Source organism: Pseudorasbora parva, chromosome 4, assembly GCF_024679245.1.
Source record: "Pseudorasbora parva isolate DD20220531a chromosome 4, ASM2467924v1, whole genome shotgun sequence".
Lineage (NCBI taxonomy): Eukaryota > Metazoa > Chordata > Actinopteri > Cypriniformes > Gobionidae > Pseudorasbora > Pseudorasbora parva.
The window spans coordinates 46,449,336-46,474,101 of record NC_090175.1 but is presented as its reverse complement, the minus strand read 5'-3'; the positions used below and the strand labels follow the sequence as shown (position 1 = coordinate 46,474,101).

The 24,766-nt window shown below is 43.5% G+C and overlaps 1 protein-coding gene across 3 annotated transcripts in view; it reads left to right on the top strand.

The window, feature by feature from the left end:
* The first annotated feature begins 414 nt into the window (after positions 1-414).
* The window catches only part of pcdh10a (protocadherin 10a), a 29,726-nt gene continuing 5,374 nt past the window's right edge, over positions 415-24,766 (top strand). For all 3 annotated transcript variants that reach the window (XM_067441988.1, XM_067441987.1, XM_067441986.1), the window contains exons 1-3: positions 415-3,401; positions 4,459-4,517; positions 5,759-5,865. In XM_067441988.1, the coding sequence (XP_067298089.1) occupies positions 912-3,401; positions 4,459-4,517; positions 5,759-5,865 (2,656 nt within the window). In that variant the 5' untranslated portion in view covers positions 415-911. The remainder of the gene's footprint in view (positions 3,402-4,458; positions 4,518-5,758; positions 5,866-24,766) is intronic.

Genomic DNA, 24,766 nt, shown 5'->3' with positions numbered 1-24,766 from the left:
TCAGATTCAAAACATTCAGATGTAAACATTAGGAATTGATCCTTATATAAGTTATAGCCTACATTCCTCATTTCGTCAAATACACATCACAATTATAATAAAAGGCCAAATAGACAACTGAATGAATTGGTCAAGACTGACAGACAAAAACAACGGTAGAAAGAATTCAGAACGCCGTGAATCGTGTTCTCCCGTGCTAATATTTACCTTGAATGCGACTGTTTGACTTTAAACGAGAGAATGAGAATTGATTCACATGTCTTATAAAGTGAGCTGGAGTGGGGATGTAAGGGCGCACTGAGGAGGGCGGGAGCGTTTGATTGGCATCCCCACGCTCGAATCAGGTGACGCAGCGCTGGCAGTCCGGAGCGTCCATTGGCTGCTGATGGCAAGAGCTCTGCGCTAAACAACGCACTGATGCTCACTCTCCTTGCAGAACTCGAGAAGAGGGGACCTACGGATTTCTAAGCATCCCGCAGTTATTATGGACCATTAGACAACTACATGTAGAAAAGCGTTATTTGTCTGCAATAGGTCGTGTTCAGGATTTTATTTTAAATTGATCTAGCTTATCCACTTGTTAAGCAAAAGAGTTTTGGTGAGGTTTTGCTTTTAAGTATTAAGGATCGGGTATCTGTAGGTTCTGCAATGTCTTTCTGTGACGCACGGACTACTAAATTCTGCTCTCCTTGAGACAGCATTATATCAAATGGCTATAGATCTTGCGCATATGGCGACATGGTTTCCGGCTGACACCGTGCAACACAGGAGCTTTAATGTTCACTTGGGAAATTGCACAGTGCATATGTTTTCTTAGACCAAAGCGATGGGTAATTCCTAAGCTGTGACTGGAGAAAAACGGTGTCAAGACAGAGCGAGGGAATAAAGAGGAGTGCACTTGTTGTTTGGAGATGATTTTGATATTTCTCTTTTTCTCTATCTTGGATGGAGGGTTGTCGCAGCTGCACTTCTCGGTACCGGAGGAGCAGGAGCGCGGGACGGTTGTGGGAAATATCGCCGAAGATCTGGGGCTGGACATCACCAAACTTTCCGCGCGCCGTTTCCAGACCGTGCCTAGCTCGCGCACGCCGTACCTGGAGGTCAACTTAGAGAACGGAGCGCTGGTGGTGAACGAGCGCATCGACCGAGAGGAGATATGTCGCCAGACCGTCCCGTGCCTCCTGCACCTCGAAGTGTTTTTGGAGAGCCCGCTCGAGCTGTTCCGCGTCGAGATCGAGGTCATGGATATAAACGACAATCCGCCGAGTTTCCCAGAGACGGACATCACCGTGGAGATCACCGAAAGCGCCACACCGGGCACCCGCTTCCCGGTGGAGAACGCCTTCGACCCTGATGTGGGGACTAATGCCTTGAACACATACGCCATCACCACCAACAACTACTTTTATTTGGACGTACAGACGCAGGGCGACGGCAACCGCTTCGCGGAGCTCGTGCTGGATAAACCCTTGGACCGAGAGCAGCAGGCGGTGCACAGGTACGTGCTCACCGCCGTGGACGGAGGGCAGCCGCAGAGGACCGGCACCGCACTGCTAGTGGTTAAAGTACTGGACTCAAACGACAACGCGCCCACGTTCGATCAGTCCGTTTACTCTGTGAGCTTGCGCGAGAACTCTCCAGTTGGCACGCTCGTTATTCAGCTCAATGCCACCGATATGGACGAGGGCCAGAATGGAGAGATTGTTTACTCTCTAAGTAGTCACAATCCGCCGCGTATTCGGGATCTGTTTAACATCGACTCGCGCACCGGGAGGATTGAAGTGACCGGCGAGGTGGATTACGAGGAGAGCAGCACGCATCAGATCTACGTGCAGGCGAAAGACATGGGGCCGAACGCCGTGCCCGCGCACTGCAAAGTTCTGGTCAAACTCATCGACGTGAACGACAACACGCCCGAGATTAGTTTCAGCACGGTAACGGAGTCGGTAAGCGAGCAGGCTACCCCGGGCACGGTGATCGCTCTGCTAAGTGTCACTGACCGGGACTCCGGCGAGAACGGACAGATGACCTGCGAACTGCACGGCGAGGTTCCGTTCAAACTCAAGTCGTCTTTCAAAAACTATTACACGATCGTCACGGACGGTCCGCTGGACCGCGAGAAAGCGGAGTCGTACACGCTCACGGTGGTCGCCAAAGACAAGGGGGTACCCTCTCTCTCCACGAGCAAATCTATCAAAGTGCACGTTTCGGACGAAAACGACAATGCGCCTAGATTCATGCAGTCGGTTTACGACGTGTACGTGACAGAGAATAATGTCCCGGGCGCTTACATTTACGCGGTGAGCGCCGTGGACCCCGATGTTGGACAGAACGCCTATGTCACTTACTCCATATTGGAGTGCGAAATACAGGGTATGTCCATCTTAACCTACGTGTCAATCAACTCCGAGAACGGCTACTTGTACGCTCTGCGCTCTTTTGATTACGAGCAAATAAAAGAGTTCAGTTTCATGGTGCACGCGAAAGACTCCGGTGCGCCTGAGTTAACTGCCAACGCCACCGTTAATGTCATCATAGTGGACCAGAACGACAATGCCCCGTCTATAATTGCACCTTTGGGCAAAAACGGCACCGCGAGGGAACATTTGCCCCGCTCAGCCGAGCCGGGATACCTGGTGACTCGTATTGTTGCCACGGATGCTGATGATGGTGAGAACGCGCGCCTGTCGTACAGCATCCTCCGGGGAAACGAACTCGGAATGTTCCGGATGGACTGGAGAACCGGCGAGCTACGCACCGCGCGCCGGGTATCCAGCAAACGGGACCCGCCGCACCCGTACGACCTGTTGATCGAGGTGCGCGACCACGGCCAGCCACCGCTCTCGTCCTCCGCGAGCATCAACGTATTGCTCGTGGACAGCGTAGTGGAGGGCCGGAGCGGCGACCGAGGGTCGGTGAAGTCCAAAGAGGGCTCGCTGGACCTCACACTCATCCTCATCATCGCTCTCGGCTCCGTGTCCTTCATCTTCCTCCTCGCCATGATCGTGCTGGCGGTGCGCTGTCAGAAGGAGAAGAAACTGAACATCTACACGTGCATGGCCGGAGACTCGTGCTGTCAGTGCTGCAGCCGCCAAGCGCGCGGGCGCAAGAAGAAGCTCAGTAAATCGGACATCATGCTCGTGCAGAGCACTAATGTGGCCAGTACTGCACAGGTGCCGGTGGAAGAGTCGGGCAGCTTCGGCTCGCACCATCAAAACCAGAACTACTGCTACCAGGTGTGCCTGACACCGGAGTCTGCCAAAACCGACCTGATGTTTCTTAAACCCTGCAGCCCATCCCGGAGCACAGACACAGAGCACAACCCGTGCGGGGCAATCGTTACCGGATACGCGGATCAGCAACCAGATATCATCTCAAACGGGAGCATTTTATCGAGCGAGGTGAAAACACATTTTATTACCTGTACGGGCAACACTTTATATGAGTTCAGTATGTAATGCTTACATCAGTAGTATCTCATTACCATATTAACATAATTCATTAACATGCTCAAAATTTCGAGAAACTTCAAAATCTTTGATTTTTATAACTTAATGTTTCTATATTCATATAGGAATTCAAATCAACTGCTAATGTGTTAAGCATTATATATATATATATATATATATATATATATATATATATATATATATATATATATATACAACATTCACTCTTATCATCATTGCACTTTTTCAACCACTTCAACTGTAATTACTGATAAAGAAAACTAGGATTGCGAAAACTCATAAAATTGAGTCAAAATGATAGAAATTATTTTGAAAGTTCAGTGGATGGAAACGATGCACCTGCATATCTCTCTGCTCCTTAGAAGTCTCTTCAGTCATGATCTTTCAGCTTCCTGTGTTTGTAATGTCAGACTGTAATCATCTTCTTGCTTATGACTCACATAGTGCTTTTAAAGGTAGCTCGGAGCTGTAGTGCTTTTTCAGATCCTTTAATTACACTACAACACTTTAGGGTCAGTTACATAGGATGTAACCACATAGTCAAGACTGGAGGGAATCCAAATGTAAAGATTTCAGAAAAGATATATGGAAATACTACATCGACTGACCAATAATTGAAATATTTGAAGAAAGGGAATATTGATGGTGGTTACATTTGTACTCTTATCTTTCTACGTCTTTGCCTTTTGCCTCTGAGACAAGCCATTTTATCTTATGTGAGCTCCTGCCATCCAAACAGCTATACTTTACTATCCCCTGGAATTCTCTGAAAGGGTGTAGCCCTCTGGAATCAAGACTGAGTAGGGAGGGGGGAGTGTATTGGACAAGGGTTTAAGTATGCTAAGCACACAGTCGCTGGGTATCAGTGGAACAAAGGCGGTTCTATGGTTGAGGTGCTCTAGTGCATGGACAGAGCAGAACAGAAGCCTGACCAGTGTTTTAATGACAAATGTAGAATGTCATTATTATTATTGTTTATGTATTTTAGACCAAGCACCAGAGAACTGAGCTCAGCTACCTGGTGGATAGACCCCGTCGTGTTAACAGGTGAGATGAATTTTCAAATTCACTGTACACACACACACACACACACACACACACACACACACACACACACACACACACACACACACACACACACAGTCGTGTTTCCATGTTTTATGGGGACTTTCCATAGGCGTAATGGATTTCATACTGGACAAACCATACATCCTATCCCCCTACACTGCCCCTGCCCCTAAACCTACCCATCACAGGAAACATTCTGCATTTTTACTTTCTCAAAAAAACTCCTTCTGTGTGATTTATAAGATGTTTTCCTCATGGGGACCTAAAAATGTCCCCACAAGGACAAGAATTTCGGATATTGCCATCTTTGTGGGGACATTTTGTCCCCATAACGTAGGGATTACCAGGTCACACACACACACACACACACACACACACACACACACACACACACACACATAATGAATTATGTACTTTAAAGACTGTATATTATATCCCCTTACACTAACCATACCCCTAAACCTTCCCATCACACACAACTTTCAGCATTTTTACATTTTTCAAAAAAAAATAATTCTGTATGATTTATAAGCTGTTTTCCTCATGGGGACCCAAAAATGCCCCTGCAAGGACAGGGATTATACTGTCATCTTTGTGGAGACATTTTGTTCCCATAACATAGTGTTTAGCAGGACAGACTGCACGCACACGCGCACGCGCACGCGCACACGCACACGCACACGCACACGCACACACACACACACAGCTTTCTAAATAGGAACATTACATAGACTTTGAATTTGTATTATTTCTATATACATTATATACTACGACCTACACCTAGCCCACACCCTACCTCTAACAGAAATCGTTCCGCATTTTTATAATTTTCAGAAAACTTGCATTTTTTTAGTTTTTTTAGTTTTGTTTGTTTGTTTGTTTTCAAATGAGGATGTCCCCAAAATGACAGATTTAGCTAACTTCTATGTACAAATTTGTGCCCAAGATATGGTTAAATACAGACACACTGGTATTAAGAAAGAGCAGTTTCATTGATGAGGCACCTATTGCCAAAATCCCCAAATTTGACTCAGCGTCGCTTGTGCCATGGTAATGTTTCAAACTACACAGGACAGGTCTGATATCGAATTTAATCAGCAGTGTCAAATGTAAAACTGTGCCAAAAGTGTTAAATAACCAAAACAATCAATACTTCTAATGGGAAAAGTACAAAGCTCCAATTACCAAATGACTACTGAACAATGAAAATTTCTTTATAGTTCAGCGTTTCAAGAGGCAGATATCGTCAGTTCTAAAGACAGCGGACATGGAGATAGCGAGCAGGGAGACAGCGACCATGACGCCACCAACCGGGGCCACACAGCAGGTGAGTTGATTACGCGTTTCTCACCTACTATCGACCTCTCAGTAGATCTGAAAGAAGTTTAGACGGGTGAGAGGCTCTCTGGGGAATGAATGCTGAGGAGAAACATAGGCTGCGATAGACATTGGGAAATTGTTCTCATTTTGGCTTTGAAAGCAACGCGACAAGCCTTCAACCGATTCCAACAGTGGATCAATGTAGGGATTGCGTGGAAATTATACATCTGTCACCAGAGCTAAACGGATTTCAGTCAATGCCGCGAACGGGTCCGACTTGTCTGATGGACAGGCTTTCTGAAGCATTTAATGAGTATTTGAAAGCTTCCAAGGTAACAAACCCAAACAGCTACCCACCACCCCACCCACACCCCCCCACACAATTATTTTTCCATTCATATCAAATGCCATAAACGTTTGAGTCAAGCACGGCGAAATGGCAATAGTTCGTTGGAGATTAATTTGATTTCATTTTGTTTATTCTTTATTTGTATACTATTTGATGAGCTTTTCTACTTTCAAGTTCTATATTTAATTTCTGCTGGTTTATTGATCAAGGTGGAGCCTTATGGCTTCGACTGGATAAGGCTCTGACCTTTCTCTCCAAAGAATCGTGACATTCAGCCTTCGGTTTGGCAAACAGTTAGATGACGGGTTGCCAGATATTACGTATGCGCTGCACACAATGGAATACAAATTTTTGAAACGATCATGGTTTTGCATTCTAGGTAACTAAAGCATGAAGGGACTACTGTAGAACAGCCTTTGATATGATTCTTTATGGGGGGAAAATCACAGAAGGAGGAAGGGAAAGATGCAGAGGGATTGAGATATTTTTGAAAACTTATTAGAGCATCAAATAGGTAGAATGAGAAGATATATGTGTGTGTGTGTGTGTGTGCCCTTTCCTTCCCTGCTCTCCTCTAGTTGTGTGTTGGCAAGCCCGCAGTTTCTGCACTCCCATTTCAGTGGCTGTCTCCGCATAGCCAATTATCACAGCAAGGTTAAGATGAAGGCCTGGGACACTGACAGGGGTAGCACCACTGCATTAACAACCACTTACACACAGACACGCACACACACGCACACGCACACACGCACACGCACACACGCACACACACACACACACACACACACACACAATCTCCTTCACACATCCCTACCTCGCCTCCTTTTGTTCTTACAACGTCAATTTGGAGATATTAGTCTAAATTAAGAAAAGCCTAGCCAAAAGATAGGAGGACAAAGATGTGTGTTAACCCTTATAACCCTCATATAAACTTTACAATAAAGTTCCATTTGTTAGCAGTTCAATATATTAACTTGCATGCAGGGCCGTTTCTTCATGCCCCCACAGACAAATTTTAAAAAGCAACATTGGTATTAAATAATAAATACATACATGCAAACATTCCAAACTATATTTGTATATATTTGTTAACAAGGATTAAAATTAATACCAGTTATACCATTATGTAGGCCATATATGCAATCTAGCCTGACGTGGACATACTCAATTCTAGTCAGAATATGAGTCTGAAACTGCTCCATTGGGCTGTCATTATGGGGTGTGTTTCAACCGAACCAGGAAAGACCTCAATTGGATAGAGCTACAACCAATCAGAGCAACGAAGCGACGTCAACAGAGCTCAACTGCACTGTGTTGCCACGTCCGCGTTTTCCCCCCCGCGGGTTGTCTTCTATGTCCGCGGGATGAAGCGACTATTATGTGATATATAGACCCATGAGTGTGAATTTTAGCAGGCAACCTTGCCAAAATAACACACATTTTACTTCCCAAACGCCATTTTTTTCTGGAGAACCCCCCGAGAAGCTATTGTTTAGGGCTAATAGTTAGCGGATATTGTTGTAAAAACTTGGCAACCCTGTCTGCACGCCCTGGAATAAACGATTTTTCCGGTGTTGTAAAAAAATAAAATAATTGAATGATACACAGAGTACTTACCCAACATGATCATCATTTCTGACAGAAATTGTGAAGGTGAATGCATATACAAACAAGCTCTCCGTATTGGATTCAAACAAATATAATCCAAGCCCCTTTGATGACGTGATGATTACGTTACTGTTTATCATCTGTCCGTCATCGTCTAAAGACCGCCCTGATGATTTCATTGGTCTGAACAGTTTCTGTTCGGGGATAATTACTCCTCTATGGAGCGAGGCCAGACCGAACTGCCCGACCTAAAATTTTTGTGGGCGGGGCTAAGTTCCGCTGGCGTCCAGGCTATAAGCAATCCCTAGTTGCTAAGAAATTGTTCTCAGACATAACTACATAATTATTACGTGTTATTATTACATTTCACATGAAAGTAATACGAATAAATAATTGGTTTTGTTTACACTTTGATGCTTGAACTTCCCCTTTAAATAACGCGACATGCATTAAGCACTGTTAGAAATCGATGAATCAATTTAGCATTCATGTAAAGATGAGTTAAATTCAAAAACATGATTTAATAAAGCATGTATTAATGTTGTGACCACATTTTTTGTATTATTGTTGTGACCAATAAAACCACATTTTATTAAAATATTTTTAAATGTGCCGTTAAAGTTTTATATAGGACAATCACAAAAGACTGATTCATTGGCGCAAAAACCTTTTGGAGGTGCAAGAGAAGAAAGCTTTATAAAGTCAAAATATAAACTGCACACTCACTTCAGCATTTCATTGACTCTAACATACACAAATGCTATCTGCCCATTTCACAGCGTGATTTCTCAACTGCCACAAAACACAGAAAGCAAAGCGTTACCTTGCTAAAACATCGAGCTCTTTGGTCTAATGGTGTTGTTGAATGCTCCCTCCAAATGCAAACTTTTTGACAGTATTTGACAGTACTCTGATCCAATGGCATACATGAATCATCAGATTGACAGTTCTCTGATCCAATAGTGTGGGGGAACTAGTGGGGCGGCAATAACACCATACACATACAAAAATCTAATGCCAGATATGCCCTTATCCCCCATGATAGTTCGTCTATGCCTAAAACGGTCCTGCTTAAATGAACTAATGATGAAAAATCCTCCTTATGCATTTATTGATCTTAATGACAACATTTAGTAATACACCAAATGATTAACATATTATTAACTTCAAATGTTATATCTGTTATTTTAATGGAATGGAGCTAACATGGACTACAGTGAACAATTGTTTTTTTAAATTAATGCTAACAAAGATTAATAAATAATTAATACTTTTATTGCTCTTTAAAAGTGTCACCAAATAACAGTCATTTAAAAAAAAAAAAAAAAAAAAAAAAAAAAACATATCTTCATATCTTGGAGATACATTGGACCTCATTAAAAACAGACATTATTCTCATTAATATTTTAGATTTTATTTATTGCAATCTATGGTTCAATGTAGAACCTTTACATTGGGGGGTGGGGGTGGGGTTAAGGGGGGTGTTTGAAGCACAGTACTTTAAAGTAAACCTTTCAAGCTATTTAAATTGCCTCTCAAATGAGCATGAGGGTCAAACTAGAAGAGCTGGGGTCAGAGAACGGCCCTTTTACATGATTTAGACTGTTACATCTGTATTTGTTTGCAAAGAGACAGAGGCGTGACAAATTGCACAATTAGATTAACATGAGTGAGCGATAGATTGATGATTATCTATAAATGAGGGATGTGTGATGATGACGTTAATCAAATCACTCCTGTCGCTGTAATTTAATGCTATCAGATCCCAATCAGAGCAACTCCATTTGCTCTGCGTGCACAGACGCACACACACACACACACACACGCAGACGCGCGCACACACACACACACACACACACACACACACACACACACACACACACACACACACACACACACACACACACACACACGTTTGTTTTTGTGAATTGTGGGGACATTCCATAGGCGTAATGGTTTTTATACTGTACAAACCGTATTTTCTATCTCCTTACACTGCCCCTGCCCCTAAACCTACCCATCATAGGAAACATTCTGCATTATTACTTTTAAAAAAAACTCATCCTGTATGATTTATAAGCATTTTGAAAAGTGGGGACATGGGGTAATGTCCTCCTTTTCTGTAATACCTATGTCATACACATGTCATTATACACATTTTTGTCCTGATATGTCACAAAAACAAGCACACACACACACACACACACACACACACACACACACACACACACACACACACACACACACAATTTGTTTTTGTGAAATGTGGGGACATTGCATAGGCGTAATAGTTTGATTGATTTATAAGCCTTTTGAAAAGTGGGGACATGGGTAATATCTTTATATTTCACCCTCTCCTTGTAGTACCTATGTCATACCTATGTAAAAACATTTGTGTCCTAATATTTCACACACAAAAAAACAAGCATACACACACACACACACACGCACGCACGCACGCACGCACACACGCACACACGCACACACACACACACGCACACACGCTCACACGCTCACACGCACACACGCACACACACACACAGCTTGTAGCTACACTGTAAAAGTAAATCAGGTCTCTGAATTTCTGTGAATTAAATTGCATCAATTCACAGAATTTCAATTTGGTCAACTGAAAAATTTAGATGCGATCAGTCACTAGAACATTTGAAACTGTAGTTTCAAGCTATTGATAATTTAAAGTAGAGTAAAGCTACCATCTTGAAATTGTAAGCTTTGCTACAAGCTACTAACAAAAGGAAGCCAAAATAAACTGAGGCTATTTCAGGGAGTAATATCATTTCAATTTTGTCATTTCAGAATAGTCATAAACAACAGCATTCAACATGTTTTGCTATGGGGGGAAAATAACATGCAACAACTTAAATGAATCAGTAATAATAATAATAATAATAAAAAAGATTTGTATACATGAATCATCCGAACAGCTGTTTATTGTTTGCATTATTGCCTCAGTTCGCTCACTATGAAGTTCTGTGTTCAATACAATCTGACAAAAAGCAGTGATGCAGGGTTTTGTCACACTACATCAGTACTCATTTGAAAAAGCTTGTTATCTTGGTATCTAACAGCTAAGATACACACATTACTGTAAAATGCAGTTAAATTAGTAACGTTGCTAGTTAATCACTTCCCAAGACAGTAGTGACTACATAGGTCATTTCATATGGTGGCTAGTCGATTTGAGTGAAAGCCCACCCAGGTGTTCAGCAAATCATCATTACTTCCACTCTTGTTCTTCCAAGCAAATTTTCCATAGTTTTCTCCTAACCTTAGCAAAAAATGCTTGTCCTCAGCATGTGAGCTCAGGTCTTTGGTCAGCCCGACGACAGGTGTTCTGAAGGAAAATTCTGCTCATCAGGGCTTTGGCAGTGTTTTTCCTTTTCATTCTGATGCTTTTGCACACCATTGATAAAAGATGTGATGAGGTCTCCAGAAGAGAAAATGCAAGAGAAGCGGAAAGAGACGAAAATAACACACACAGTAGGATGCAGAGCGCTTCCTGATAGAGAACAGCTTAGTTAGTCAGTGCGCTTGTACTCAACACAGCATCCTTTTTTCTCTCTCTCTAGAAGTAACCCCAGTGTCCAGCATCTTAGATCATTAATGTTTTCAATAAATCCCCCAGAGGCACTGAGGCTATCTAATGTCTAATCGAATACAGGTCTGCAATTATAGGGTTTCATGGGCAATTGTGCAGATATTTTTATTTCTTTATATTTTTATGAGCTGAACTGAACTGGGCCACTGAAGGTGTTAAACTGTAGCATACAACATGCTACACTAATATTGTCACTGCGAGGATGTATTGTATTGCAGAACAATGGAATGAACTGTGCAAATGCAATTTTATGAACCATATCATTTTAAGGTTTTAAACAGAATTTTTCTGACAGCTAATTTTTCTCTCGACGGCTAAAAAATCTTGAAAATCCGTAAGGTCTAGCGCTTGCAATGCATAATAGATGCCACATTGTCATGTTCTTTTTATCCAAAGAACACTAATGCTGAACTATCGGCCCACATTTCAGCATTTAACTCAGATTGAACCATTTAATGACTGCATTCAAACTATGTTTTCTAGCTCATTTTAACCTGAATCCTTATTCCAATAGGACTCGCTTTCCCCAAGGATGGTAATTTTGTGTTTCTCGGGCATACTTTGTGACTTTAATCCCATTTAAATTGAAAATGTCTTTTTTTCTTCATCAACCATTGCTGTTTTAAAGTGAACTCAGGGTCCTTTGAGAAATTTAATCTAGTTTGTTTAGGAACATCTGTGATTGAGGTATATTACCTTTTCACTATGTTTCTCTTCATTTTTTATTTTAATTTTAAACCTCTAATACCATAGCTACATTTTGCTGCACATGTACCTATAACTTTAATAACGATTTAGATATATAATTCTATTCTAGTTTTAATGGGTTTTAAATAGAAGTTAAAGCTACAAAGATTCCAATCCTGCCCAAATCAATACATTAAATCACAGGTGTTTTGTGTAAATAATTGTAAAAAAGAAGAAAAAAATTCTCCACCAAATTTGGGTGCAGTGTCTAGGATCTGAAGCTTAAAGATTACATTAAAGGTTATTATTCTACCACTAAATCACATCAATTCATAGCTGTTACATTAACAAAACAATCCTATTATTGAGTCAAGCTAAGTCAAGGTTATTTTTTTATTTATTTTTTTTTTACCAACATTACTGTTACCTGATAGAGTTTGGGTAAAAAGCGTAACTGACATGGCGTATGATTTCGGACGCGAGAGGCATTACACTTTATGCTCAAATTGAAGATGCCATTTACCGGCATTGTAAAGCATGGATTAGCCAAGGCATTTTTTTTATATAGCCCAGATTGTATTTGTCTGAAAGAAGGCGAGGTGAGTGGCTTGAGGATGAGTAATTCATGAGGCAATTTTATACGCATTTTCTGTAAGAGTGCAGAATCTCCAGATCAAAACAGGCGAATAAGAAGAAGCAGAAACAAGCGATGGAAGCATTGCTTATGCATGTGTAAAATAACTAAAAAATAAAAAATGAACCAGTATATAACGTTACCGAATGAAATGTCGAACCCAGTGTGAGGTATTGGACCGTGAAGCTTTGGGGATGTTGACGGACTCAACCTACCAATGTTTTGATCATTGTTCTGAATCCGATCCGGACGCAGTCTTTGACAAAAAATGCGATTTAGGCAGCTTTTAGTTTAAAATGTTGCATTTTTATGAAACTTACCCCCACATTCAAGTGTTGATAATAACACTGTTTCATTTGAAATATTGTATGATCGCTATAGAAATAAAGATGTCTTTATTACTTTTCTGTCTGGCAAGCACTGCATTCAAGACATGCCAGTCTAGTAGTTTTTCTGTGCTATTCAGAGGTTGTTTTCACATACAAAAGCAGACCTCAGTCATATGAGACGGTATCATGTCCAACATGTTCTACACGAGTCTCTGCATGTGACTGTGATATCGATGTGAAAATCATGCTGTGAGCTTCTGTCTACTCGCTCGGTTGGGGCTATTTAGAGGCCGCTGTTCTAATTACATTGAGTTTGATTGTACGCAGTCAGGTTTATCTGCGTACTTAATATTGATGATGTCACAATGGCCTTGGATCCCTGCTTTAATGAGATTTATGCCTCCGCGTACACCCGCGTATCTCTGTCCATATATATCACCATGATATAATAGTGGAATAACAAAGTGGACAGCTTGTGGAAGTGATCCATGGATTTCACAAAACATCTGAGCAGAGATGTGAGCTGAGTGTGGATTCAGATGTTGAGTCTGTAAGATTAGAAGCCCTGAGCAGCACGTAGGAAAGAAGAATCACATAAGAAATCTCTTTAACTTTGCTTATCCTTGACAGCAATGATACATAGAGAAAATGGAGACTTTTGCTTAAGCTGCTCAGATCTCTCATGAAAGAAATACACTAGTAATCTCACGTCTCCTCTAGAGTTTCAGAAGAGATCTCGGCAATGTCAAAAACTGCTTAGGCACCAATGTCTGCATTCAAAAATTTTGAGAAGAACCAAAGTGTTTTAACTTTATAGCTCTATTGTGACTTATTTAGGAGATTTGAGGCAAACCTGATACATTTTTTGATGCTTTTCATAACTTTGATGTAGCTTGAGCATTAAAAGATCAACCTATGAGCAATAAAATGCAGGCAACGGTGTATCATGTCTTGCTCTCAAAAAAAATATATTTTTTTAAATTTCATTTTAAATTATTATTATTATTATTTTTTTTAGAATCAATTAACATTTGAGACTTTTCATTCCACAAAGTGTTGTTTGTGGTGGAAAAGATGTCTTAAGATGTTCTTAAAAGGTTTTTTGGGGTACCAAAAATGGTTCTTTTATGGCATCGCTGAGAAAACCCCTTTTTGATCCTTTATTTTTAAGTGTATCTTGATACAAACAAGCCAGCAGCCATTATCAGGTGTATCTTCAGTTTTCTGTGCTGTCCGGTAAATGAAGGAGGCGTTGCAAACCAGCTGATTTTCTCTGTGCTCAACATAACTAGACACTTTGATCACTCAATAACAAGTCATCGTCTATCAAAGCCCCCTATAGCGATTCTAATAAGCGCAGGTATTGTGGGTCAGTGCATTTAATCTACATCCTTTTATGCATACATTTGCAGGTCCCAAAGCCACACTAATAACATGTTTCCTGGTCACTTATGCAAATCATTACAACAGCTCTAGACTAATAAAACATTATTCCCCTGTGTGTTCATTTAAGCATCAACACACACACATGTATAGCATGGTCAGGTTTATCCGTAGCAAAGATCTGTCCTTTGATCTCACTCAGAAAAGCTTCTGCCACAAGGAATTAGAGATTAGAGATTGGCCTGACATGCATCCACCCCCACCTTCTCCTTCTCTGTGGGCCTTTGTCTTTACCTTGGTCTCAATTTTTTTATATCAACCTACAGACTCTTTCATCCTCTCCTCTTTTTTCCTTCACTTCACATGTCCTTTTTTTTTATTGCATTGCTCTCCCTCATTGCACTTGTTTGAAATTTGACCTTGGTGCATCACTCTTATCAACAGTACTGTATCTGCTCCCTTTCCTTCACTCTTATATAGGGCATTTCTCTTATGGAACTCTGTAAATTTTACAAAATGAATAAACTCGTGTTGAATTTTAAGAAACACTCTGGTCAGGATCAGGCACTTTTGTCAATTATAACTTAATTATTTATTACGCAACAGAATGAAGGTTAGTCATCGCTCATCGCTCATCGCTATCTATCTATCTATCTATCTATCTATCTATCTATCTATCTATCTATCTATCTATCTATCTATCTATCTATCTATCTATCTATCTATCTATCTATCTATCTATCTATCTATCTATCTATCTATCTATCTATCTATCTATCTATCTATCTATTTATCTAAACCTAAAAGATATATTAAATCAATGATTTCTGCAAATTTATCAAACAGAAAATAATATTTGAAATTAAAATGAATGCCACAAAACATCAAATTCATTGCTAATACTTACTGATGTTTGTGCTACTGTTTTCTTACCAAAATTAAGTAATTTACTGAATATATAATATCAAGACAATATCATCCTAAAATCATTACCTGGCTTTTTTTATGGACTATGAACCAATACAAAACCTTGGTGGTCACCACAATTTCTGGTGCTTCAAGGTGGATGGAAATTATGAAAAAAATCAATTTTGAGGAAGTATCACATGACAGGACGAAGCAATATTGTTTCCATCCACCTTTACGCTAAGGTACTTAAAGCTTCTTGACCTTAATTTTATGTTTACTATAGTTAATAATATAGATTATAGCCTACTAAATTATAATATAGTTTGTTGAGCTCGAAACTTACTAGAAATATGACAGAAATTGTTTGCTAGTAACATACTGGAAGCTCATGTAACTTTTAGCAGGAAAACGTAATCATTAGGAATAGAGTCCATAAAAAAACGACTAAAATGATGGAAAGTGATATTATAAACAGAGGCAAAAACTATGAAATAATTCATTACCATTAGATATTAGTGCAGACCACCTAGTGACATAGTAATGCCTTATTTAATTGTGAAAAAAAACTAATAAGATCCCCATCTTTAATGAAAAATGGGAGTTTAATATTTCATGTAATATATTAAGACAGGGCATACAGGTGCTGCATAATAGATCATACAATACCATATTATCCTGCTCACGTTGACTGTGATTTTACTCGTGGAATATTGTTTTAGTATTATCAAGTAAAAAAGAGTGCAGACCACGATCATCACAGTGCTTGAAATTTTTGTGGCAATTCCAAACTTGAGGAAAGGTTGTAAGAAGATGGACCTGATTTTTTGAAGCAGACAATGACTGCAAATCATTTTAAAAGCACCACATTTCCACCCGTACTGTGAATTGCAGTGCACATGAAGTTTAAACACGGATTTGCATGTGCATCTGGGATGTTCACGGCAGGCTGAATGCGTCAATGTAAACAAGGCTTAACCCTGATTACTACGCACCTTTTCTCCTAGTTCAAACTTTCAAATCCCTAGCCTTGATTCCAAACTTAGCTCACATTTTACTATAGTGTTGTTCCTAGTCTGTCGATAGTCTGTACATAACCATTGACTACCCCATTGAAATCAGTTGTTTATGACAATTTGCTGCCCACATGATCACCAAAGCTATGATTTGATACTTTTTGAAAGTATGATTTTGTAATACGAACTGTATAAAAAGGCATGTTGTTTTGAAAATAAGGAAGCAATAAGATCCACCCCTAAACATAACCATCTGTGGGGAGAATCTGTGTGGAATCATACAATTTAAATCATTAAAAAAAACATAACCGTCTGTCGCAGATCATACAAAGGAGGAGGACAAATACAAATTCTAATTAATTAGCCATCAATTAGACAAAATTTTAAATAGTTACAAATTGTCATCAGATTATGCTATCAAGCACATAACCATAAGCCATGACTGTGATTTTTTTATTCACGTGGTGATATTCTTCTGCTTCCTAATTCTTAAAACACTGAGCCTCATGTTGGGGCTGCATCCAGAGGCCTTTATTAGAGTTCAGTGTGACGCCACACTGCTCTCTGCCCTTCTCTTTCATTTATTTCCCTTTCATGCTCTGCGCTCGTTCTTTTCCTCTGAAACCGGCTAATTATCATGCTCTGTGTAGTCATTAGTCAGAAAGCAAGAGTGTGTACGTGCAAGCGTGTGTGTTTGGAGGACGGTTTTTCCTGTTGTTGGTTTTGGTTGCCTTGCCTAGTGTTTGTAAGAAGGACTTGAGAGAACGGACGATGAGAGAGACATTGAAATTAACAGCATGAAAAGAGCATGAAAACATCACAGCAGATTCGTTTAATATCGGTTGGTGGGTGGGTGGGTGGGGGGGGGGGCATGGAGAGAAAGAGATGGAGAAACAAAGGGCTGGAGAGTTCACTGCTTTGTGTATATAACTATCCTTCTTTCAGTGGGCCGCCTTCCAGTCAATTACCATGCTTTGCTGAAGCCTGACAATGACTGAAGCTGATTATAAAACGAGTAAAAAGCTCGCAATCTGTCTGGTTAAATAATCATCTTCATTCAAATATGAATAATTTCAGACTCCGCGCTCTGGATAATTCATAGTAATTTTGCCTTTGTGTTACTGTTGACGTTGGATTGTTACGTAGAAGAGCAGCGGATGAAGGGAAAGCAGAAGATCTCAGAGTGTGAAGAAGTATGTAGTCTCCACAAAACCTTTTTTGTTAAATTGATCTCGGAACGCGAACACAAGGACATTGCCGCTCACACACACCCACACCCACGGCAGTAACAATATAAATAATGTTTTATTTGTGAACTGATTTTCAGCTTTTCTTTTTAATGGGCACCTATTATGCCTTTTTTTACAAGATGTAATATAAGTCTCAGGTGTCCCCAGAATGTGTCTGTGAAGTTTCAGTACAAAATACCCCCAAAATTATTTATTATACCATGCTGTTAATGCCCGTTTTTTGAGTCGAAGTAAAAACATGCTGTTTTTGTGCATGTGTCTTTAAATGCAAATGAGCTGCTGCTACCCAGCCGCTTACAAGAAGAAAGCGGAGCCTTTACAGCTTGTGCCTCGGATTCTCTGCCAAAAACTAAAACATCTGTTTGGTTTTGATTATCTCTATCGCAGTCACACTCATGTGACATCGCAGATCTCCATCAACATGAAAGTTTATTATCTGCATGAGTTTTAAAGCCATATCAATCTAAGCTTCTGATATGTGGTTTCCTACACGCACATCCAAAGCACACACACAGAAAGCTGGCTTTCAGTATTAAACTAAGTTCTCTTTCACCTCTTATTGTGCTTAAACTGTCAAATGCATGCAAAGTTATGTAAAACATATAAAGTTCACATAAACACAGGTTATCGGTTATGTCTGTGAACATAAACGGCAGGGAAAGAAATAGCACATGTATATTAGATCTGTGTATTAAAGTGAAAGCAGTGTAATATACAGTGCCTACTTCCATATATGCTGTTAATATGAATCAAACAACAAAAGAAAAAGGAAAAATAACACTGCTCTTCATTAAATAACTTTAGTAGCTTTAATAATAATATATATATGTTAAATGCTGCTGTTAAATGCTCTGGCAAGGAGAAAAACATGATGGAATGTGTACAGTTCATTCAGGGCGTGGTCTATGCTAATAGGGCGGAGTCCATCAGCAGTTATGGGCGGGGCCTACGCATGTATGACATCACTGCTAGAATATGTAGATGGCTTGTTCTGAGACACTGCTTATGGTTTATTGGTATTTCAAAAAGAGAAGTGAGGGGATTTTTTTCCATTATAGGGTGATTGTGTACACACATTGCCAACACATGTATATTAAAACTACATGTTTGCTACGCACGACAGAATCACTCGCTTCATTTAAAAGACAGGTAAAAACTCATCTCTTCCATGAGCACTTAATCTTATCATAAAAAATAATAATAACCTTCCTTCTCTATTTCTCTTTTCTTCTTCCCTTTGTCTGTTCCCTTTCGGGGAACTCGAGCTGCGTCGAAACGCTGTGAGAACGCCTCTGTTTAAATGCGTCGTGAAGCGCCTGTAGAACCATTCCATCGGAAAAAAGATCGATCGTCGGCGTGATGACGTCATCGACCGGAAGCTATAAAACGTCCGTGAAAACAAACAGGAACTAGCTTCTGAGCCTTCAGCAAGCGATCTGTGTGAACCTGTCTGTCTATTTGGTGTTTTTGTCTGTCTATTATACAAGAAAGCAGAGATTTTCCACCCTTTTTGTTAAATATTACATATATTAACAGAAAAAAGAGAAAATAAATAGATAGAAATGGCGAGTGAAAGCAGCAATTTCAGAAAGTGTGTTCCTCCCTGCCCACGCTACATCACGGGCGGGGACACACATCTTCTCTGTGTTGCATGCTTGGGAGCGCAGCATGCCCAGGCAGCCCTCGAGGGGGCTGCTTGCGAGCACTGTGAGCGTATGCCACTGAGAACGCTGCGCTCCCGCCGGGCACTCTTCGAGGAGGGTGCCTCGGCTCGTGTTCCCCGCGGCTCTGGTCCCGCTGCCGCCGAGGCGGAGCGGAGGCTGCAGTCGTGGGGATCACAATTGGATGTTGCAGAGGGGTTAGAGACGGGCGCTGCCTTATCTCTGCCCTCACCTGCTCCATCCAGCGGTTCTTCTCGGGGCATGGAAGCACGCATGGCGGTTTCTTCCCCCCCGAGAGAGCCGCCGGTACTTCATCTGTCCAGCTCTGAGGAGGTGGACGTTGAAAGTATCGATACTGAAGATTCGCCACTTCAGTCCCCTGCTAGTGAGGAGCTAGTTGAGGTTTTGACGCGAGCAGTGGCCAGATTAAACATCGACTGGCCCACTGAAAGATCTGAGGCAGGAAGAAAACGTCATAGTAAGCTAGACGAACGCTTCCTGCCGTCTCGCGCTTCAGAACCTCAGCGACGGGGCCTGCCGTTCTTCCACGATTTGCACACCGAGGTGGCAAGATCGTGGAAGAGACCGGCTTCATATCGTGTCTTCAGCCCGCAGACTTCGGTCTACAGCAACATTTGCGGGCTGAGACAGTATGGTTATGGGGCGATGCCAAAGGTTGAAGAGACGCTTGCGAGCCATCTCTCGCCTTCCTCGGCATCGTCCCTGAAGGCCCCGACTTTACCCACCAGACCTCTAAAGACAACGTCGGCGATGGTGGGTAAAGCGTACTCGGCGGCGGGTCAAGCGGCTGCATGCCTGCACACGATGGCTATCGTGCAGGCATACCAGGCTGACCTGCTAAGGGATTTGGACGGTAGTGATGCTGTGGGGGGTGATATTATCGCTGAATTAAGATCGTCAGCCGATCTAGCTCTCCGGGCCACCAAGGAGACGGCCAGATGTGTGGGCCGCTCCATGGCAGCATTGGTGGCTACGGAGAGGCATCTATGGTTGAACCCCACAGACATCAAGGAGAGGGAGAAAGCCTTTCTGCGGCGCTCAAGCAGTTCCTCCCTCTCCGGGTCCAGGTCCCTGGGGCTGCTGCTGATACCACCAAGCAGCCCAAGCCGAGTACGAGCTCCTCCTACAGGGCTCAGCAGAAACAGAGCGTCGCTGCCCGAGCTCCCCCTCAGCGTGGGGACGAGGGGCGGCGCTCTCAGACGAGGCCTTCGAGGGGCAGGGCTGATCTGCGGACAGTCCTGATCGCCAAGAAGGCCTCGTCGAAGCGTTCCTGACGCCAGAAGCGTCAGGACGCTGAGGGTGGTTCCCCCCGTAGGGAAACGGTGCTTACCCCTGCCTACGGTACCCGTTTCCCTACGGCACCCTCGGGGGGCCGCGCTGCCAACCCTGCCGCAATGCCGGGGCGCAGTCGGTCTCCGCGGGCCACCCGAGGGTGGTCCGCACCCCCTTCGGGGGGTCCCCGAGCAGTCAAGTCAGTTGTTCCCTGCCGGTCCGCCGCTTCAGGGCACTGTGCTTGTTGCTCAAAATACACCAGAGGCCAGCCTCGAGAGGCTGGTTCCCTTAGTAGATTTTCTAGACGAGTGGAAACGTCTACCAAATATATCTCGTTGGGTCCTGCAGATAATAGAAAGGGGGTACGCCATTCAATTCGGAAGTCGGCCACCTCCTTTCTGCGGTGTCCTGCCTACAGAGGTGGGCCCGGAGCAGGCTCTGGTAATGGCACAGGAAGTAGAGACACTCCTGCAAAAAGGGGCTATAGAGAGGGTTCCCCCTCCCAGCAGGGAGTCTGGCTTTTACAGCCGTTACTTCATCGTGCCGAGGAAGGATGGGGGCTTACGCCCGATATTAGATCTGCGGCTATTGAATCGCTCGGTGGCCAAGCTCAAATTCAAGATGCTTACACTCAGACAGATTGTAGCGCAGGTCAAATCGGAGGATTGGTTTGTCACCATAGACCTCAAAGATGCGTATTTTCATGTCTCCATCCTTCCACATCACAGGAAGTTCCTGAGGTTTGCCTTCGGGGGAGAGGCATACCAATATCGTGTACTTCCCTTCGGTCTAGCACTGTCACCCCGCACGTTCACCAAGTGTGTGGATGCAGCTCTGGCGCCGCTGCGTCTTCAGGGCATCCGCATATTGAACTATATCGACGACTGGCTGATTCTAGCGAATACAGAGCAGATGGCGGTTCAGCATCGAGATGCTGTTCTCGCCCATATGTCGAAGCTGGGGTTGAGGCTGAACGCCAAGAAGAGTGTGCTTTCTCCGGCTCAGAGAACCACTTTTCTGGGTGTGAACTGGGACTCGGTAATTATGCGGGCGCAATTATCGCCAACACGCATAGCATCGATCCTGGCAGCCGCCAAAGAACAGAAGCTAGGCCGAGCGGTCACTGTGAAACAGTTCCAGAAACTGTTAGGTCTCATGGCAGCAGCGTCCAACGTGATACCTTTTGGCCTACTGTACATGAGGCCACTGCAGTGGTGGCTCAAGACAAAAGGGTTCTCCCCGAGGGGAAATCCGCTCCGCACGATCAAAGTCACGCGGCGATGCCTACGTGCTCTGGTCATGTGGAAAAACCCGGGGTTTTTATCTCAGGGTCCCGTGTTGGGGGCTCTTGTTCGTCGCGTAACGCTAACGACAGACGCCTCTCTCACGGGCTGGGGGGCGACCATGAGTGGTCGCTCGTCCCAGGGTCTATGGCAGGAGCATCAGCGGCACTGGCACATAAATCGGCTAGAGATGCTCGCAGTGTTTCTTGCATTGAAACAGTTCCTGCCCGACCTCAGGGGCCACCATGTACTAGTCAGAACAGACAACACGTCCGTGGTGGCCTACATAAACCACCAGGGGGGTCTGAAGTCTCGTCCGTTGGACAAATTGGCACATCGGATCCTCCTGTGGGCCCAAGGGAAGTTGCTGTCAGTCAGGGCAGTATATATCCCGGGGGCCCTGAATCAGGAAGCAGACAGCCTGTCGAGACAGGGGCCGAGGCCCGGGGAATGGAGACTCCATCCAGAGGTGGTGGAGCTCCTTTGGAAGGTTTATGGGAAGGCAGAGATAGACCTGTTCGCTTCGGCGGAGAATTCTCACTGCCCGCAGTGGTTTTCTCTGACCCATCCGGCCCCGCTGGGGCTGGATGCCATGGTACAGGAGTGGCCGAGGCTGCCTCTGTACGCCTTCCCCCCGATTGTTCTGCTTCCGGGAGTTCTGGAGAGGATACGCCGGGACGGGGCCCAGGTACTTCTAGTGGCTCCGAACTGGCCGACCCGAGTATGGTTTGCGGACCTGATATCTCTCCTGGAAGGCTCTCCGATGGAGATTCCGACCAGGAGGGATCTACTCTCTCAGGCGGGCGGGAGATTCCTGCACCCACGCCCAGAGATGTGGAAACTGTGGGCCTGGCCTCTGAGGGGGCTAGGCTCATAGAGGAGGGTCTCTCGGCCGAGGTCGTAGAGACCATCCTACACTCCAGAGCTCCGTCCACAAGGAAGCTGTACGCTTTGAAATGGAGACTTTTCTCAGCATGGTGCAGAGAACGCCAGTGGGATCCAGTTAACTGCCCGGTTGGTACAGTGCTGGAGTTCCTGCAGGAGAGGTTCTCTGCAGGGTTGACCCCCTCCACACTTAAGGTGTACGTGGCGGCCTTGGGTGCTGTCCACGTCCCTTGCAGTGGAGTGTCTTTGGGAAGACACCCTCTAATTACACGCTTCCTTCGTGGCACATTAAGGTTGAGGCCAGTTATGCACTCGAGGGTCCCGGCATGGGACTTGGCCATTGTTTTGAGGGGCTTGTCCGGACCTCCGTTCGAACCTCTGGAGGAGGTTTCGGATAAGTTCCTCACTCTAAAAACCATCTTCCTTTTGGCCATATCATCTCTTAAAAGGATAGGAGATATTCAGTCTCTGTCGGTAGAGCCCTCATGTCTAGAGTTTGCGCCAGGGATGGTGAAAGCATTTCTGCATCCCAGGCCGGGTTATGTCCCCAAGGTTCCTACGAGCCCACGGGGCCCCATCACTCTACAAGCCTTCTGTCCTCCTCCATTTATGACGTCAGACCAGGAAAGATTAAATCTGCTGTGTCCTGTGAGGGCACTGGATACTTATGTCCACAGAGCTGCCCTGTGGAGAAAAACTGAACAATTGTTTGTTTGCTTTGGACCCCCTAAGAAGGGGGCCCCAGTATCCAAGCAGAGGATGAGCAAGTGGGTGGTCGAGGCCATCTCACTTGCTTATGAAGCTACCGGGCAGCCGTCTCCACTGGCTGTCCGGGCGCACTCAACCAGGGGTATGGCTGCTTCTAAAGCACTTTTGTCGGGGGCTTCCCTCCATGATATCTGTAACGCGGCCGGTTGGTCGTCTCCTTCTACCTTTGTCAGGTTCTACGAACTAGACCTGGCATCTTCTGTAGGGGCACAGGTACTCTCGTAACCGTGTGCGCTTCGGCTTCACACATACGAGACACTTGGTCCTATGGCGATGTGGGTATAAGCGTTCTCACAGCGTTTCGACGCAGCTCGAGTTCCCCGAAAGGGAACGTCTCGGTTACGTATGTAACCCTAGTTCCCTGAGGGAACGAGACGCTGCGTCGCTTTGCCATACTCCCGGCGTGTCCGTGATCACTTACTTCAGGCTTTATCAGAAGTTAGTTCCTGTTTGTTTTCACGGACGTTTTATAGCTTCCGGTCGATGACGTCATCACGCCGACGATCGATCTTTTTTCCGATGGAATGGTTCTACAGGCGCTTCACGACGCATTTAAACAGAGGCGTTCTCACAGCGTTTCGACGCAGCGTCTCGTTCCCTCAGGGAACTAGGGTTACATACGTAACCGAGACGTTTTTCTACTTTGAGTAGTAAACAAATCTTGGTATTTAGGGCACTTTTTGTGTTTCTTTGCCTCTTCTTGACAGATCGCTTCCTGTACTCCTGAGTTGTAAGTCACTTTGGATAAAAGCGTCTGCTAAATGCATAAATGTAAAAGTGAATTGTGAATAACAGGTCACGTTTAATAGTCAACATACTTTTGGATCATGAGAGTTCAAATACTGGTCACAGCAGGGAGATGTGTCTTTAATTTCACCACAGTGATTGCTCACTAACCGCCCCAAGTTTGATTTTGACATGACATAAAGCAGTGATATCTTAAGTGGGTGAGATGTTTATTTACTTTTTAATGTCTTTCCATTAACACCTTCACTTTGTTCATTTAGACTGATTCGCAAATGTGGAACACACATGAAAACAAGAGGCAGGATTTATTGAGATTTATTATTTACATAGCCAATTATAACGAGTCACATCCAATCATAGTATGATGGAGGCACTGCCTCCTCTCATGTGACTTTCCTCCATTAATTTTCTGTTACCCCCTCTCCAAAACCATTGCACACTTTAGGGTGTCTGTTAAAAGTTAATGGGCTCAGGGGAGAAAAGAGAGACA